The sequence below is a fragment of the Rhipicephalus microplus genome, chromosome 1 (genome assembly GCF_043290135.1).
Source record: "Rhipicephalus microplus isolate Deutch F79 chromosome 1, USDA_Rmic, whole genome shotgun sequence".
Lineage (NCBI taxonomy): Eukaryota > Metazoa > Arthropoda > Arachnida > Ixodida > Ixodidae > Rhipicephalus > Rhipicephalus microplus.
This window is the reverse complement of record NC_134700.1, coordinates 234878893-234894205: the sequence shown is the minus strand read 5'-3', so window position 1 is coordinate 234894205 and position 15313 is coordinate 234878893. Positions and strand designations below refer to the sequence as shown.

The following is a 15313-nucleotide window of genomic DNA, read 5'->3' as shown; positions in this document are numbered from 1 at the left end:
CTTCTACATGTACATGAAACACGACCCAAGGTACGGTGCCCTCTCGACCTACTGTTGCTGATACATACCAGCAACTCTTAGCACAAGGAGCTGTAAGGCACTTCTGCACATTGCCGTTAAAAGATACAAGCTGCACATGCAAGTTTGTTCGGACATCGAGTGGACATCTCTATTTGTTTCCTGTCTGATGGTGAACTTGTATTCCTGCTGCAATCAGTCATTGTGAGCAAACGTTGAAGTGCATCATGAGACCACTGTGAGAGAGAAGAGCTGAACTTTCATTTTGCTAACCGGCAATGTCATCAGTCCACACGTGCACCTTTCAACACTTGCTGGGCGATTCCTACTGCAGTTATGAAACCTGCTTATATCAACAATAAAGCGAAGCTGTCACGTGGCAATTGTCCCATGTCATGACTGTTATTATCAGTGGGTGTACGCACAAATACCTGCTTCAATAATCATTTTACAATAAAAAAATAACTACACCCACTCCTCACAAAAGCATCCACACCCACTTTCATCAAAAATAAATCGTGTTTCTAGAGTGTGCCACGAAGTAAACAGGAGCCCAGTTACAGCCACATCTTGGTTATCCAAAAGAATCGGCTTCTTAGAAAAGCCGACTGGGCAGCAGATTAGCCCAGACTGGGCAGCAGATTAGCTGAATGTCAAACATTTTTAAGTGCGCCCTAGTAGACGTATACATGTTGAATTCCATAATAAAGAAGTTCTAGTTGGGTTCACAGCTTATAGTATATAAAATTACTATGCAGCTTTATAGATAAAAGGCAGAAAATTGGAGCTAAAACTGAGTGCCATCCTTATTTCACACCATTTTCTATACTACCATGCAATCTTGCCCATCTTACAGATTATAATGAAATGACTGCTATGCAAAAAATTTCACCAGAGCTTACACTGTTAAATTTTCGCTAATCTACATTTCGGAGAAACTCCTGAATTCATAACAATGCTGATGAAAAATAATAAAGCAACAGTACATAATAATGCTTGTACACATACCCCTGTCTTACATAATCTAGCCGGCCTTGGTTGTCCGTGTTTCGCAAACTCATCATTGTGAATTATGTCTACACAGTAATAAAAATTTCGAGGCTCTACCTCTTATTCACTCTATCGTGCATCCATGGTGATAAGTCTGTCTTCCAGACAATTGAATGTATCATGAGAAGTGAACATTATGTAAGGTCATAGCTAAGACAAACACGAGACTACTAGCACGAGCTGTGGCAAAATTAAACAAATGAATATGTGCGTTTACACTGAATGTATCTAGATTCAAGTCTCATTTTTTAAAAGAGCCAGAAAGACAATGCAGTTTTATCAATTAAACGTGCGAAGCAGGGCTGGAAAAAATATAGTATTAGGCAAGCACGTCACTGTCTTCATTGTCACTATTGCAATGGCCGAAATTGCGAGCTATACAGTCGGTGAGCGACCTCAGGTCCTCTGTGCGGCCCATGGCACCATTGAAACCAACTCCATAGTTGTCGTACTCCGAGTCATAAGTAACACTGAGTGAGTCAATGCTGAGCAAGCGGCTGCTGGCCCGTGAGGAGATGCTCGTGTCATCCCCTTCGTGGCCTGCATCATTGAGAAGCGAGTTAAGGTCACTGAGGGCCCCTTCCGCGTCTGTTAGTCCTTGGTCGTTGGCGAGCGACGCGTCATCTGTCGTGTAGCCACCACCATGATTGTCCATCAGCAAGGCTCCTTCCTCGTCTGCCTCACTTGAACCATCATTGCTCCAGCTGCTTCGCGAGTCGAGGTGCAACAGTGGTCCGCCGAGAGGGTGGCCTGCTTCGGCCAGTCGAAGCGCAATGCCTGTGGAGTCCTCGCCAAGCCTCATGAGAATGCGCTGGGAGTTTCCATTGAGAATGTCGCTCATAGCGTATCTTGGCTGGGCTGCCACACCGCAGTTCCCATTCTCCTGATAGTCTTCAATGTCCAACTCGTCAGCGTCCTGACGTACGGTCAGTAGTGGAGGCCTGACTTTGCCATGCTCCCATACAAGTCTCTGTGATGCTGGACTCGAGTTGCAGAGCTGCTTACGAGGTACCTGCTCTGGAGAGTCAACCGGAGGCATAGTGACAGCACTGCTAACTGTCTCGTCATGAGTTCGTTTACGTGACCCTGAAGAGTTTGCGAAGTACACTGCAGGCTCAGGATCGTGTCTAGTGTTTGGAGCTGCTGCTTCAGGCATAGTGTCACTGTGAATAAATTTGCCGTCGTATTGCTGTCTGACATTGTGGCTAGGAGAGTGACCAACTTGTGGGAGACCTGGGCCAATGATACTGGGACTTGACTCATAGTCGCCCATAGACTGAGAGTATGGGTACATGCAGTTTGCTTGGGGACAGCTAGAATTTTTCAGCAATAGCAAGGGAAATCCAGGACCCGACAAGCTTCCTAGTGGCGATGACGGATGGTCATTTAAACAGTGACTCTCCTCAATAAGGCTATCGCTACTAGAATGCCCGTCATCAAGGTGGCTGCTCGCACTTTCTGACCGAGGATCGAGACTACAGTCGTCGGTCAGCACAGCCTCACTTTGGTCCCCAGGTAGAGAGGGAGGAGGCACTCTTATTTGTTTCAAGCTCTCCCAGGGGTCACCACGTGTGAGGGACTCTGGTTTGGAAGACACTCCGGTTTTCACTCGCGATCTAGACCCATGCGGAGGCGTGTTTGACACAATGATGGGCTTGGGCTGGGTGTATGGCAAAACGTCGTCATGAGCTGCCAGCGGTGCTGCCTTTTGGTGCTGCCCTGCCCAGCTATTAGAAGTGGAACCACTTTCTCTTCTCAGCTGGAGCGAGTTTGAGCTCAAATGCGGAGGCAGACTTTCAGAGAGGCTATTCTCCTCCGGCTGAGGCACTGAGCTCGACTGACCACCAGAGGCACCGCCCTCTCTTGAACTGGGTGCCGAGCAGCGAGTTTTCCGGTCAATCAGAAAGTACGTTGTCATTTCTCCCTTGCCCTTCACCTTGACTTTACCACGGCACTGGAACACGTAGGGCCCGTCTCGAAGCAACTGGTAAACTTCCTCGGTCACCTGAAGCAACAAATTTGATGCTAGATTAAAATACAAGATGTGCTGTGAACAGCATGGCTACAAGCACAAGCACAGTACTATATTATACAAAAGTTATTGTGCCACGATTGAAGAGGCACTGTAATATGCAACCCGCGAATGACACACTAACGCATGTAACACAAGAGGTGTGATGAACAAAAAGCTGTTCACAGTAAGAATACTGAAATTCAAATCACTTCCATCACAGACACATGGGAAGTCATTTGCCATGAACAATGAACAATATCACATTAACTAAGATTATACTGTCAGTATCACATCAGAAATAATGTAAATAGAATGTTAGATAAATGACAGAACACTACACGTGATGTCTGACTAGCCCTATTCACTTCATCAAAAGGCCAGTTGCTTGTTCAGTGTTTACCTACTCACCTGTTTGTCTGCATTATTACTTCAAAGTGAGTAAATCTGCCAGGAGAAAAATCTTGAGAATACAGGAAGTATGTTCTGAGTCTCTGGGACACTTTTAATGCTGCACAGTACTCCTGTGCTATAACACAATGTTCTGTAACATCAAAATTCACCTGAGTGTGGTTGGGCAGGCCTGTAGAGTCCATGCGACTAGCCACGTTGACTGTGTTGCCCCAGATGTCGTACTGTGGCTTCCGGGCTCCAATCACTCCTGCTACTACAGGACCAATATTGAGCCCTACAAAATAAATATGCATATGATTAGGATACCAAAATAGAACTCTTTCGAACTACTCTTTCAAAACAAGTTTGAGGTAACTTAATTTAAAACCGAGACTGAGGGCAAGTGAATGAACAGCAACTGTAGATACATTAATGAGCAGCAATTTTTAATGGTATCCCTAAAGATTTCAGCCTGGCTCATCCCCTGGCTTGCTACTCTAGGTGTCGGGTAATGACTCCAATACTACAATGACCACATATAGAACACACATATACAGTCGACAACCAATAAATCGGACTGCACGGGGAACGTACCTAAGTCCGAATTATCGAATATTCGAAGAAATGAATGCACCATAAAAAAAAACTTTTTATTAAAACTTCAGTGACCTGGCGGTTGGAAAAAGCTGTCACTGCGTTGCTGCACACACTTCCGTTTATGTGCAACCAAGTCTGTCTGCATTTCTGCCAGTGTGGTATGCTCGCTGTAGGACCACAGGTAGGACGACAAAAAATTCTGAGGACTTGAGACAGGTCGGCATGCAACGAATCTGAAGCACACGGTGTGTCATCATCGTCATAGTTAGAATCACTGTTTGGCATGTGCAGAACCTGCTCAATTATGTCGTCGTCGTTCAATTCTGCACATGACAACAGAGCACTGTAGACATTTGCGAAGTCTTCAAACGTAACTGCGCGAGGAATTGGCACATCACAGCCTCACAGGTCGTCATTAACGTCCGCACTGGAGCTCATTGGGCTGAGCGGCAGGTCCCGCCCTTCACTTACAGTGTCCCGTTGTTGAACTCTCAAAACTTTCAACTCTTGGGCAATTTCCACTTGCGGGTGACCACTGAGCACTTGCAGAATAATGGCAGCTTTCCTTGCCGTGGTTAGCGTGGTGCATGTCTGCCACGTTTCATCATCGTTGGTGAGGCCATAAACACTGGCAGTGGGGGCATTATTGGTGCCATGAGGGCACAGTTTGTGCAAGAGGTGCTACAAACAGATTGGAGAAGCTGCCCCACATAAAGCTGGTGAACAAGAGACGTGCTGACCATTATCGAGTCATACTATTACTGACTTGGTAAGGCAGTGCCAACAAGTGGAGCATTAAAATGAGGAAATGAAATAGTGAGCACCCATATTTTTCTGTCATAACAAACAAACGTAAGGCTACTCATGCCATGTTCCTAAGCACTCTGCTTTATTTCCACGCACCTAGTGCTCAAAGGCACTTTGTCTGTTATGCTGACTCAGCAATCATGCAATTTTTACTAAAAAAAGTTACATTGAATTACAGTGCGTACTACCAAGTACGATAAGAAATCCACGTAAATTACAAAACTGCCAAAAGATGTACACAATTACAATTATTGACAAGTACTTCATTATGTACAAGCCTGCCTGAATGGGTGGTTTCATCTTTAATTGGTGAAACAATTGCAGACATGTTAAACATTGCTACTGCTTCGTATCATCATCAATATGAGCTACTGGTTCATATGGCAGTTTTGACTGTTAAAATAACAAGCAAAGCTGGGAAATGAACATGAATGTGCATTTAAAAGAAGATTAAGCCAGGTTGGCAAATTTCACACCAAGTAGATGAGCTTACGAAAAATCGCCAAGCCTGCAGAACACGCAGCACAGTCGCAGCAAAAGCTGGAAGGACGGCCTTTCTAGAGCTTGTTGTAGACGTTTGGGCAACTAATACAAATACACATGGAAAGTACCCATTACGCCATGAGCCACCGTAACTTTCATGAAGTAGGGAAGCACCCACTATGCTATTATTCGTCATTCTGCGCATAAGGTACCTGCTACACACCTGCAAGGCATTATGTGCGTTTTGTGCTGTGGCTGATGACGAATTATGGCTGAGCCTTTTGTAATGGGCTGGGTGCGTTCAATGGCCCACTCAATGTGCAATTTACACTGTGTGATACCTGGTGGTTCTTTCAATCTTCTACAATGCTATATTAGTTACATATGTTGAAACGATTTGTTTCCCAACATGACACTTCTATTGGGCGTTTTTGTGAAGGAGTTTCAATTAATAGTGCGGCTCTGTGGTAGAAGAATACAGTTACATCTGCTTATAATGAGCCTCCATATAAGGAACTCCTCCATATAACAAAATTTTTTTATTTTCTACCGTTTCTCCATAAAAGCACATGTATTTACGACCTCTATGAAACAAAGTAACAGCGGGGGACAACCTTGATATAAGCAATTTTCCCCACAGACAATCTAGCAATTTTGCCACAGATTTTGTCATTTTGGTATGAGCATGCATCTTCCGTGAGCACCCTGCTGCCAAAGCGTCGGGTGCTCGTGAAAGTTACGATGTGCGGGGCCATGTTATTGATTTGAACTTGTTACGGAACATGGCGGTTACGGCAAAAACTCGCTGAGAGTGTCCATATAATTGCTATCACAATACCGTATTTACGCACATAATATGCACCCTCGTGTAATTTGTGCACCCTTAATATTTTGCCAGCTTTTCGCAAAAAAAGTATTTACTCGGATATTTCGCGCTCCCCGACCTGCCCGAGCCACCTCAATGGCGCACGCATCTTCGGACTTTTTGATGATTCACCCGGGTATTGTGTTTCCGTAACACGCGGCCGGGTGCAACCGTATGTTACGGGAATCGTTGTCGCAGCAGCAATGATGATTTCCGGTCGGACTACTCGATCAGTGATTCCCGCTAGACTGCGTGTGACAGGATCTGACTGGTTAAAGTACGTGCTAATCATTTAAAAATTAATGTACACTTCGTTTGTGCTCCAATTTCTTTCTCTTTTTTAAATATATATATACTGCACACATTAGGACTGTGACACAATATTTTGTATGCACTCGCGAAATCCCCGCATAATTTGCACACCCCTTTCTGGAGCCTTAGAATTGCAAAAAAAAGTGTGCAAATTATGCGAGTAAATATTATAATAATGCAGTTTTAACCACTAAATAAGTGTTTTGGGTTAGCTCTGCCTTCAGTCCCCTTTTTGTATAATTTGCATGTTTAGTTTTCAAATTTTCGTACTGAACCTGCATATAACAAAATCCTCTTTAGAACGAATTTTTCCGGGAATTCATAAATTTTGTTATATACAAGTTTAACTGTATTTGACTGCCATGCAAAAAGCTTCAGCTCAAAGCTCATCCGTTCCTAGATGGGATATCATCATAATATATAAGGGCCTCAAGCACCATCACTGTCACTAGAACCATGGCTGAGAACACAGAGGGAGAGCTTACCAATGGCTAGTTAGGTGGTAGGTAGAAGCAAAGAATAACACTACCGGTGTCATTTTTTGTCAACCACTGGTGCCCAGGTTGATAACAAGCTGACAACATCCAGGTTGACATCGTCGCTCTATTTTGAAAAGCGAGGCTGACGGCACAGAACGTTGCCCATTTTTACAGATAATATTTGGTTGATGATGACAGTCACTAAGGGTGGCCAACGTTTATAATTTTTTCCTCATCCTTCACTTTTTTTTTACTTGGGGAAATAGTGGTTATTAGGCAGCAGTGGACAACTACTTTACTGCCGTTGTGATCTGATAACAGCTTTCGCTGTAAAAGTAGACCTCAATATGTGATAATGGAAAGGACATAGAAGTCAACACAGCATTTGGTACCTTGCAGATTTCTGCTATTTCCATCTTATTTTATGCTGTATACGTACAATACTGCTTTCTAGCCATGGTGTGATGCCTGTTTCAGTAATCCAAAAGATAATTAAACACATATGTAGCATTTACCATTCCAGAGCCAAGAAATAATTTACGATTTCGATTTGGTTGATCAACAGAGATGATGTTGCTGTATGTGGCTTTTTAATGTGTTCCTTGCACTGGCTTAGGTTATAACAGACAGAAACCACTGAGACAAGAAAAGGAAGATTAGACTAACCAACACGAAGCATGAAATTGTTGTAAGAATTTTCGTTGATGTCAGCAAGGCAGTCCTTCATGGTGAAGACAAGCTCTGCCATGGTACTCATGTAGCTGGCACCAGATTCATGGTCATCCTGCAAAAAAGTATAAGAAGTACAGAAAAATGAATACCATTTATGATGGAACTATGAGCACCACCGCAGCTTCGCAAATACAGCTTTTGCCGAGGACACTCAATCGCGGTGTCGATAAATGTGGACCAACATTTGAAATAATGATTGCATACTTTTTTAACACTCATAAGCATGATCTTGTATGGAATTTTAATAATATGCATTGTTTCAAATGTGCTATAAGCTACTGCTTGTTTCTGAACATACTTATGATGTGCACTCCGTTTACAGTGCAGTCAAACTGGATAGAAAACAACATAAAATGTACATTGCATCTTCCTTGAACAAAATAGTGCAGGACATATATAAAAGACTTTCTTGCTATTGACTGATGCATTAACTAACATGATATAATGTGACACTGGGAGAATTGGTGAGACACTTTTGTCCGACCCCATCAAAATATTGTCGCTGCACCCAAGTACATATCAATCTCTCTGTCACAGTACCTAGGGACTGGATTTCTAGTTAACAATGGCTCCACATCCTGGTAGGAGGTGTGAAAACCTGAAACCATTTTCTCACGAAAACAAAGCGGGAGTTGTCCAGCATAAGTCGCACAAGCATGCGACCGTTTTACATGGAAATTTATGATGGCAGTATTTATCCCGCATGCACAGGCATGCTATGTGCTTACACAATGGCAGAGAGTGAAACAGTAGGCAGGCAGAAAACGGTAGGAACAGCAGATAATGTGCAGTATCGTAGGACAAACTTCCTCACCGAGCCACCATGAACGTCACGTAATTGCTCTGGTATGTTAGCTAAATTATGATATGTTCCCTCAACACACTTCACCAACTCCTATTGTAATTTTGACATGTGGGAATGACATTGCCCTAATTGACTTGTTTATTTGTGTGGTCAATATGACAAGTTGGCAAATGGTCAAGGAAGCATTCTCACCCCAATCCTTGCATCCGGCATGAGACCAATGGCAGCCATATATGTGCTCCCAGTTGTCTTGATCTTGTCTATAGCTTTGAACTGGTCACCGTCCAGAAGCTAGGACAAAGCATGGGCAATGTCACAAGCATCGTAGCAAAGACACAACGAAGCCTTCCCAACACTAAAGTCACATTAAGATCTTTTGATAACGATCATGCTCATTTGCGATTAATGTTTGCAACCATATTTGGCTTCTTTGCACTGGTTCAGGGTAAGAAATAGCGAGTTACAGTGCCAGGTGTGACTGAGTTATATTATTGTACCACTAGACAAGCTGAAATACTGCAGCACAGCAAAATGACGTAAGAGTGAAAATCCTGTTGAAACTACATTCACACCATCTTAAAATGATTTCTGATGACAGAAACGTTTAAAAACATAAGCATGCACATCTAAAAATACACAAGCTCATTTGCAAAATGTCAGGTCACCAATAGACTGGCTTTGCTGATTCCAAGACTGTCTGTCAATCTCTTTATTGAAAAAAGGGTGTTCATGTAGAAATGAAACTAAGACCAAATTTTCCCCCAATATTTCATTTTTGTGTCCGGTCCGTGGTGCTGATGTTGCCGTGGATGTCATCGTACCCTTGATCAGTCAAACCCACTTGAGAACAACAAAATTGAATGGAATATTCACTTCGAATCAGAACATCTGGTTTCTTACAGCAAAGCCACAGTATACTCTCCTTCATTTTGCTGCACAGCTCAGACCAGAAGATGCAAAGCAAAGTTTGCGCATACTGAATATTTAAAATTTTTTTTGCTAAAATTTGAACTTCATCTGTCAATACATTTAGCAGCTGGTACTTGCAAAAGTACTGCTCCTGGCACCGTAACCGTGCTGCTGATTGGGTTCAATTTTATGAACCGGAAACATATGGACAAAAACGCATTTTTGCACCCGACTATCTTGGAATGTAAAGCAGCAAAGCTTCAGAAATATATGAGCAGCCCGAAACTCAAAGCTTCATTGTCCAAGACTCTCAAACACATGCATCACAATGCAACGCAGAAGGCGAAAATATAGAGATGTGGTCTTGCTGCTCATACATTTGCATTGACACTAGGACCTAATGTGAGAGAAATGGCACACTACCTGGTCAAACTCTGCAATTATCTCGTTCAAAAGCCTCAGGCACTCGACACCTTGATTATTGCCATCTAATTCTATGTAGAACTCGTGGAAGTTTGGGATGGAGGCGAACATGACACCGACTCGGCTGTATGACTGATGATACAGTTCCTGGAAAAAGAAGAAAGCACGAACCGTGGCGAGAACGTTGTGTCATCTATGCTTATAGAGAATAATAAAAAGAAGAAAAGAGAAAAAAGCACATAAACAATACACTCATGGCACGGCTACTTCTTCCATGATGCAATGTTCACAGCATGTGATATAGCAAGGACTAGACTTGGGAACAGGCCAATGTGTGGCTTTAGCTCTGCAGCATGTCTGACGGTACACTGGTTGCAGGACTGTAGGTATGCTAGTATGCTGGCATGAGGAGTATGGCACAGACACACCCTGCTGCTTAACCTGTAGCAACGCAGTGTTGTATTGCATGCTATGAAGACAAATCCTTTGTACGCTGGAAATCGTTCATCTTATCTCTTCATTGCCAAGCGTAACCTCAACTTAGGATATGCATGCCTGCACAGAAGATATGTTTTACCCTGTGCAGACTGCATGCTCTCTTATAAATACTGTACGTGCTTACAAGTTGCAAAGTTGCTACAATCAAGTGGTCAACAAGCAACTTGAGTCATCTTATGAAGCAAGACTGATTATAGAACAGATCTGGTTCAATACACAGACAGACTACATTTTATTCCTCATGCAAGCCATGAGCTAGTGGGTCTGAAGGCGAATCCCTGAATGCCCTAAGCTGCAAGTACATTGTTGCGACATAATTACAATATATCTCGTGCACTCTTTTATCAAAGCATCTTCCGCTGAGAGCAAGCTTTACTGGTGGCTGGTAACTGCATGCAACCACCTCATAACCAAACAGTTGTACCATGTTGTTCTTTAGCTGATTGTCCAGGAAATGTGTTGCCACATGTGCAGGAAGAAGGTTGAACAATATTCTTCGATTGCTACTCTCCAAGTCATGCATTTCCTGCTTTTCTTCGTTGGCCTAGAAAGAGAAAAGTAATTATTATGCAGACAGGCAGGCCTAGCACACTTTAACATGCTACACCACAGTATGGCATGACATAAAAATGGAGCAACTCGCCACGGTGGTCTAGTAGCTAAGGCACTCTGCTGCTGACCCGCAGGTCACGGGATCAAATCCCGGCCGCGGCGGTCACATTCCCGATGGAAGCAAAAATGCTTGAGGCCCTTGTGCCAAGATTTAGGTGCACGTTAAAAACCCATGAGTGGTCGATATTTCCAGAGCCCTCCACTACAGCGTCTCTCATAATCATATCATGGTTTTGGGATGTTAAACCCCAACAATTACGTATTATTAAAATAATGGAGCATTGATGAAAAGGTGTGCTTGCATACAACCATGCAATGTTGCAGATTTTCATATGAGCATTTATATAATTATGCTGCACACTTTGAACAAGTGCAGCCCAGACAAGGAACCCAGCATAAATTCGTCCAACATAGTGCTTAGAAAGGGATACGAAAATGTATAGCTATAATGTGGTTCATTTGGTACACTATACAAAACATTGAAACTGAGAAAAATGAGCCCCTATCAGGCACCTTGATGGAGCGCTCATCCGTTGTTACATAAAAGCACAAACAGTCTTGAATAATCAAAGCAAATTCATCACACTTTATTCCATCTGGTTTATTGTGCACCTTAGAAATGAATATGCTATCAGTGATTCATATCATCCTTAGCAAGAAACATTTATTGGCTGGTGCAATACAATCTCTGTCTGACTTTTCTTCATTCTGAATGTCTGCATATTAAGTCGATGTTGATTGTAGAAATAGCGAACCAGAAACCTCGTGGTGCTGCTCTTGTGCCAAGGAAGTGCTCATTTTGAAATAATGTCACGTTCTAGTGGTTCTCATCGTGTTAGCAGACGTCAAATTACTTGCCTCAAGTGGAACCTTTCAGATCACTGTTGCTGTTCAAAACATTGCCTGACTTTACTGCGCGGCTGCCAACATTAGTAGCAGCAGAACGAAAGTAGCGGGAGTCACAGCAGCAACAACAACCGCTGAACAATTTCCTTCCATGGCTTATGAGATGGCAGGCTAGCTTGGTTCAACTATGCGTTACTGTGTCTGCAGGATGTCACAATGAGCGTCTTGAACTATCTGCTCGGCCGCGTGGCAGCCATAGCGTCAAGTGTGCTGCACGCTTTTAACGCACGACAACAAAAGCGCGCTTCACTGCCATTTACGGCCACCTCATGCAAGACCGTCTTCGAGAAAGTGATGCAAGAGCCAAGAAACCTCACTGACTATCTCATGAAAAATGCACGTATGGTACTACAAGCGTAGTGCCATTCTGGGAAATGATTTAAACTCCAACCAAAAAGTTTGTCAAAAAACCTGACGCTTTGGGATCGATTTGGTTCCTTCCTCAGGGGGAACTGGGGCTACGTAGCAGCGGCGTCTTCAAAGCTCTCGCGGGGCTGATAATGACCCCCCCTCTTTTTCTCGTTTTGACCCAAGCTTTTTCTTCGTTATATGGACGATTGCTTTTGAGTCATGAAGACGTCTGAATTGAAAATTTCAGACAGCATCTAAATTCTATGTACCCAGCCATACAATTCACGGTTGAGTGTGAAACCAACCACTGGCTGCCATTCTCGACGTCCAGGTGGCAAGAAAACGCAACGGCCTGGAGTTCTCCGTTCACAAGAAGCCAACACACACTGGCCGCTACCATCAATATGATTCATCCCATCCCGCCTGCCACAAGGCCTCAGTTGTGAGCATGCTACTCCAGAGAGCTAGGAACATATGTTCCGATGACACGGAGTGAAAGAAAGAAGAGGGCCGCGTAATTGCGGACTTCAGAAAAAAACAGGTACCCAAAAAACTTCATTCAAGCCGCCACCCGCTACACAGAGCAACAGAGGATACAGAAACCCCAATCGGCATTAATTGGTAGCCATACCAAATGTGTACCGATCCCATACGTCCAGGAAACCAGCGAGATGTTGGCGCAGATCTTCAAAAAAGCAGGGCTTCGCATCGCACACGTGCCTTCGTGTACGCTGGGCCGCCTCCTCCCACGCCCGAAAGACCGGCCAACAACAGACAGGACCCCAGGTGTTGTTTACAAGATCCCGTGCGCCGAGTGCTCATCTTCATATATTGGCAAGACAAAAAAACCTACCAGAATGACTCAAGCAACATGCCAATGACGTGCGGAAGCTCTACAAAGAGCGCAGCGCAGTCGCCGAGCATGCTGAGACGTTGGACCACCGGATAAATTTCAAAGCGATGACCATCCTTGAAAGCGAGACTAACTGGAGGAGAAGGTTACTAATCGAGTCACGGCATATGCAGCGAACGGCCCAAAACATCAACCGCTCTCTTGGAACCCTTTCCCCAGTGTATACACACGGTGTGCGCTCCACGCCGAAACGAGAGAAAGAAGGGGAGTCATTAACCGCAACGCGAGTGCTTTGAAGACGCCGCTGCTACGTAGTCCCAGTTTTTCCTGAGAAAGCAACGAAGTCGGTTCCGAAACGTTGGGTTTCTTCAAACATTTTGGTTGAAGTCTAAATCATTTTCCAGTTTTCATACCCAACTAGACAGCCATCTGTCGAATGTTTACATTCAAGTAGTGCCGTTTTGAGCACACTACAAGCTTTTATTAACAGATGACACAAAACGTGCTTCATGCGAGTCCCTTGCACCTTCCCAAGCGAAACTGCTCAAGGATTGTGGAGACGCGTCGCAAGCAGGATAGTTGTCGCCGCATTGACACAACAGCGTATCCATTTCAGCTGTGCACGATTAAGTGTGTAACGGTATGAACAGTCCCATGGCAAACGCGCTTAGGTGACTGCATGCAGCAGCATCAATGCAAGAACTGTAGCAACCGAAAGAAACAAGAAACCTGAAAGTCATCCCTGCTGAGCATGCGACCCGATAGCTCCCGCCATGCACCAGAACACAGCCTAGCGTGTAGAAGCAGTACGCTCGGGGCACAGTAGCCCATTTTTTAGGGGGTCATGCATATTTTCAACAGTTCAGAGGAGATTATGGTGGTCCAAGCGAAGGAGCCTCATTGGAAAGGTAAATAAAAACAAGCTTGGTTGCATCTGTGTATTCTGTGAATGACTCATTTTCTAGGTATCTATGACACTGCTCGAAAAATCATTTCATCAACTCTGCCTGGTTTTTTCCCCACTGAAGCTGACGTGGGCATAAAAATTCTTCCTACTACTGAGGCTGTTCGAACAGTTTGGCACAATTACAGTAAAAGTTCATTGATTCAAGCTTACTCCCCAGTCCCAGCACAGCCCAGTGTATATCTATGGGGAAAACTGCCAAAATATAGAACATGTCGGTATCCACAATGAATAATTCGAACAAGGAGTTCCCTGGCTTTTATCACTCCACACAGAAATCAGCCCAGAGTGATCACAATGTGTTGTAAAACCAAATCAAACCAAATTTACTAGGAATTCAGAACAGCAAAACAGCAGCACTTGTCCACAGACGAAACATTGAGCTCAGCACTCTGCTGGAGCTTTCGGGAAAGTTTCAAATGATTCTCATGGAGTCACGACAGAAAAACTGCAAGCAAATGCAAATTAGTACTCCTCACTTTCAATTTTTTTTTTCGATAATTCTTCCTTGTAAACAAATGTTGGAGCATGAATAGAATAATACAATTGAACAATAAGGCTTATTGATCATATGAATGAATTTTTGCTGCTTGTTTTTACTGTATAATGGACTGATTAATTAATTCTGTTTTTTGTTAGAGCTACGTAAACTTAATTTACGAACTCACCTGCCACAAGCAGGTGAGTTCGTAAATTCTCGATTACGAGTCCACGGTGCCTTGTGTGGGTTTTGTTCGCGCTTTCATTGAGATTTCACTGTATTGCAATTTTCATGCTTGTGGAGCAGCTTTATGCAGGAAAATGGAATCTAATAAAAAATGTGCAACATGCACAGCTGTCTCGCTCCTGCTATATGCGCTTCTTTGTAACAACGACATTTTCCTGTGGTCTCATAAGGCCTGTTTATTAGGTTACTTGTATATTATTGCATAGTTGCACTGAGATCTCATAGAAATAGGTGAAAAGAAAAATTGGTATAAATGCTGGAATGAAAGAAAATCGTAATACGGCTCTTGGCGAAGGAGCTTAGTCGCTGTTTATTTTTCTTCCTCTTTTCAAACCTTTCATATGATCAAGCAATTACACATTCGCAATACTTGCTATGTGATATTTAGTCAGAAGCACTTCACCTTACATCTGTCTCACACGATGACATGATATAACACTAGTATGGAAATAGAAGGTGTCATAATTTTCTTGCAACAACATCTGTCTCACACGATGACATGATATAGAACTAGTATG

The 15313-nt window shown here is 43.4% G+C and overlaps 1 protein-coding gene across 1 annotated transcript in view; it reads right to left on the bottom strand.

Moving 5' to 3' along the window:
* Window positions 1-1021: 1021 nt before the first annotated feature.
* Window positions 1022-15313, bottom strand: part of LOC119159511 (adenylate cyclase type 1-like) — a 256501-nt gene continuing 242209 nt past the window's right edge. The window contains exons 17-22 of the mRNA XM_037412298.2: window positions 10807-10926; window positions 9885-10031; window positions 8745-8843; window positions 7682-7799; window positions 3643-3767; window positions 1022-3073 (exon numbers count right to left, since the gene is read on the bottom strand). Coding sequence (XP_037268195.2) covers window positions 1388-3073; window positions 3643-3767; window positions 7682-7799; window positions 8745-8843; window positions 9885-10031; window positions 10807-10926 — 2295 coding nt within the window. The 3' untranslated portion in view covers window positions 1022-1387. The remainder of the gene's footprint in view (window positions 3074-3642; window positions 3768-7681; window positions 7800-8744; window positions 8844-9884; window positions 10032-10806; window positions 10927-15313) is intronic.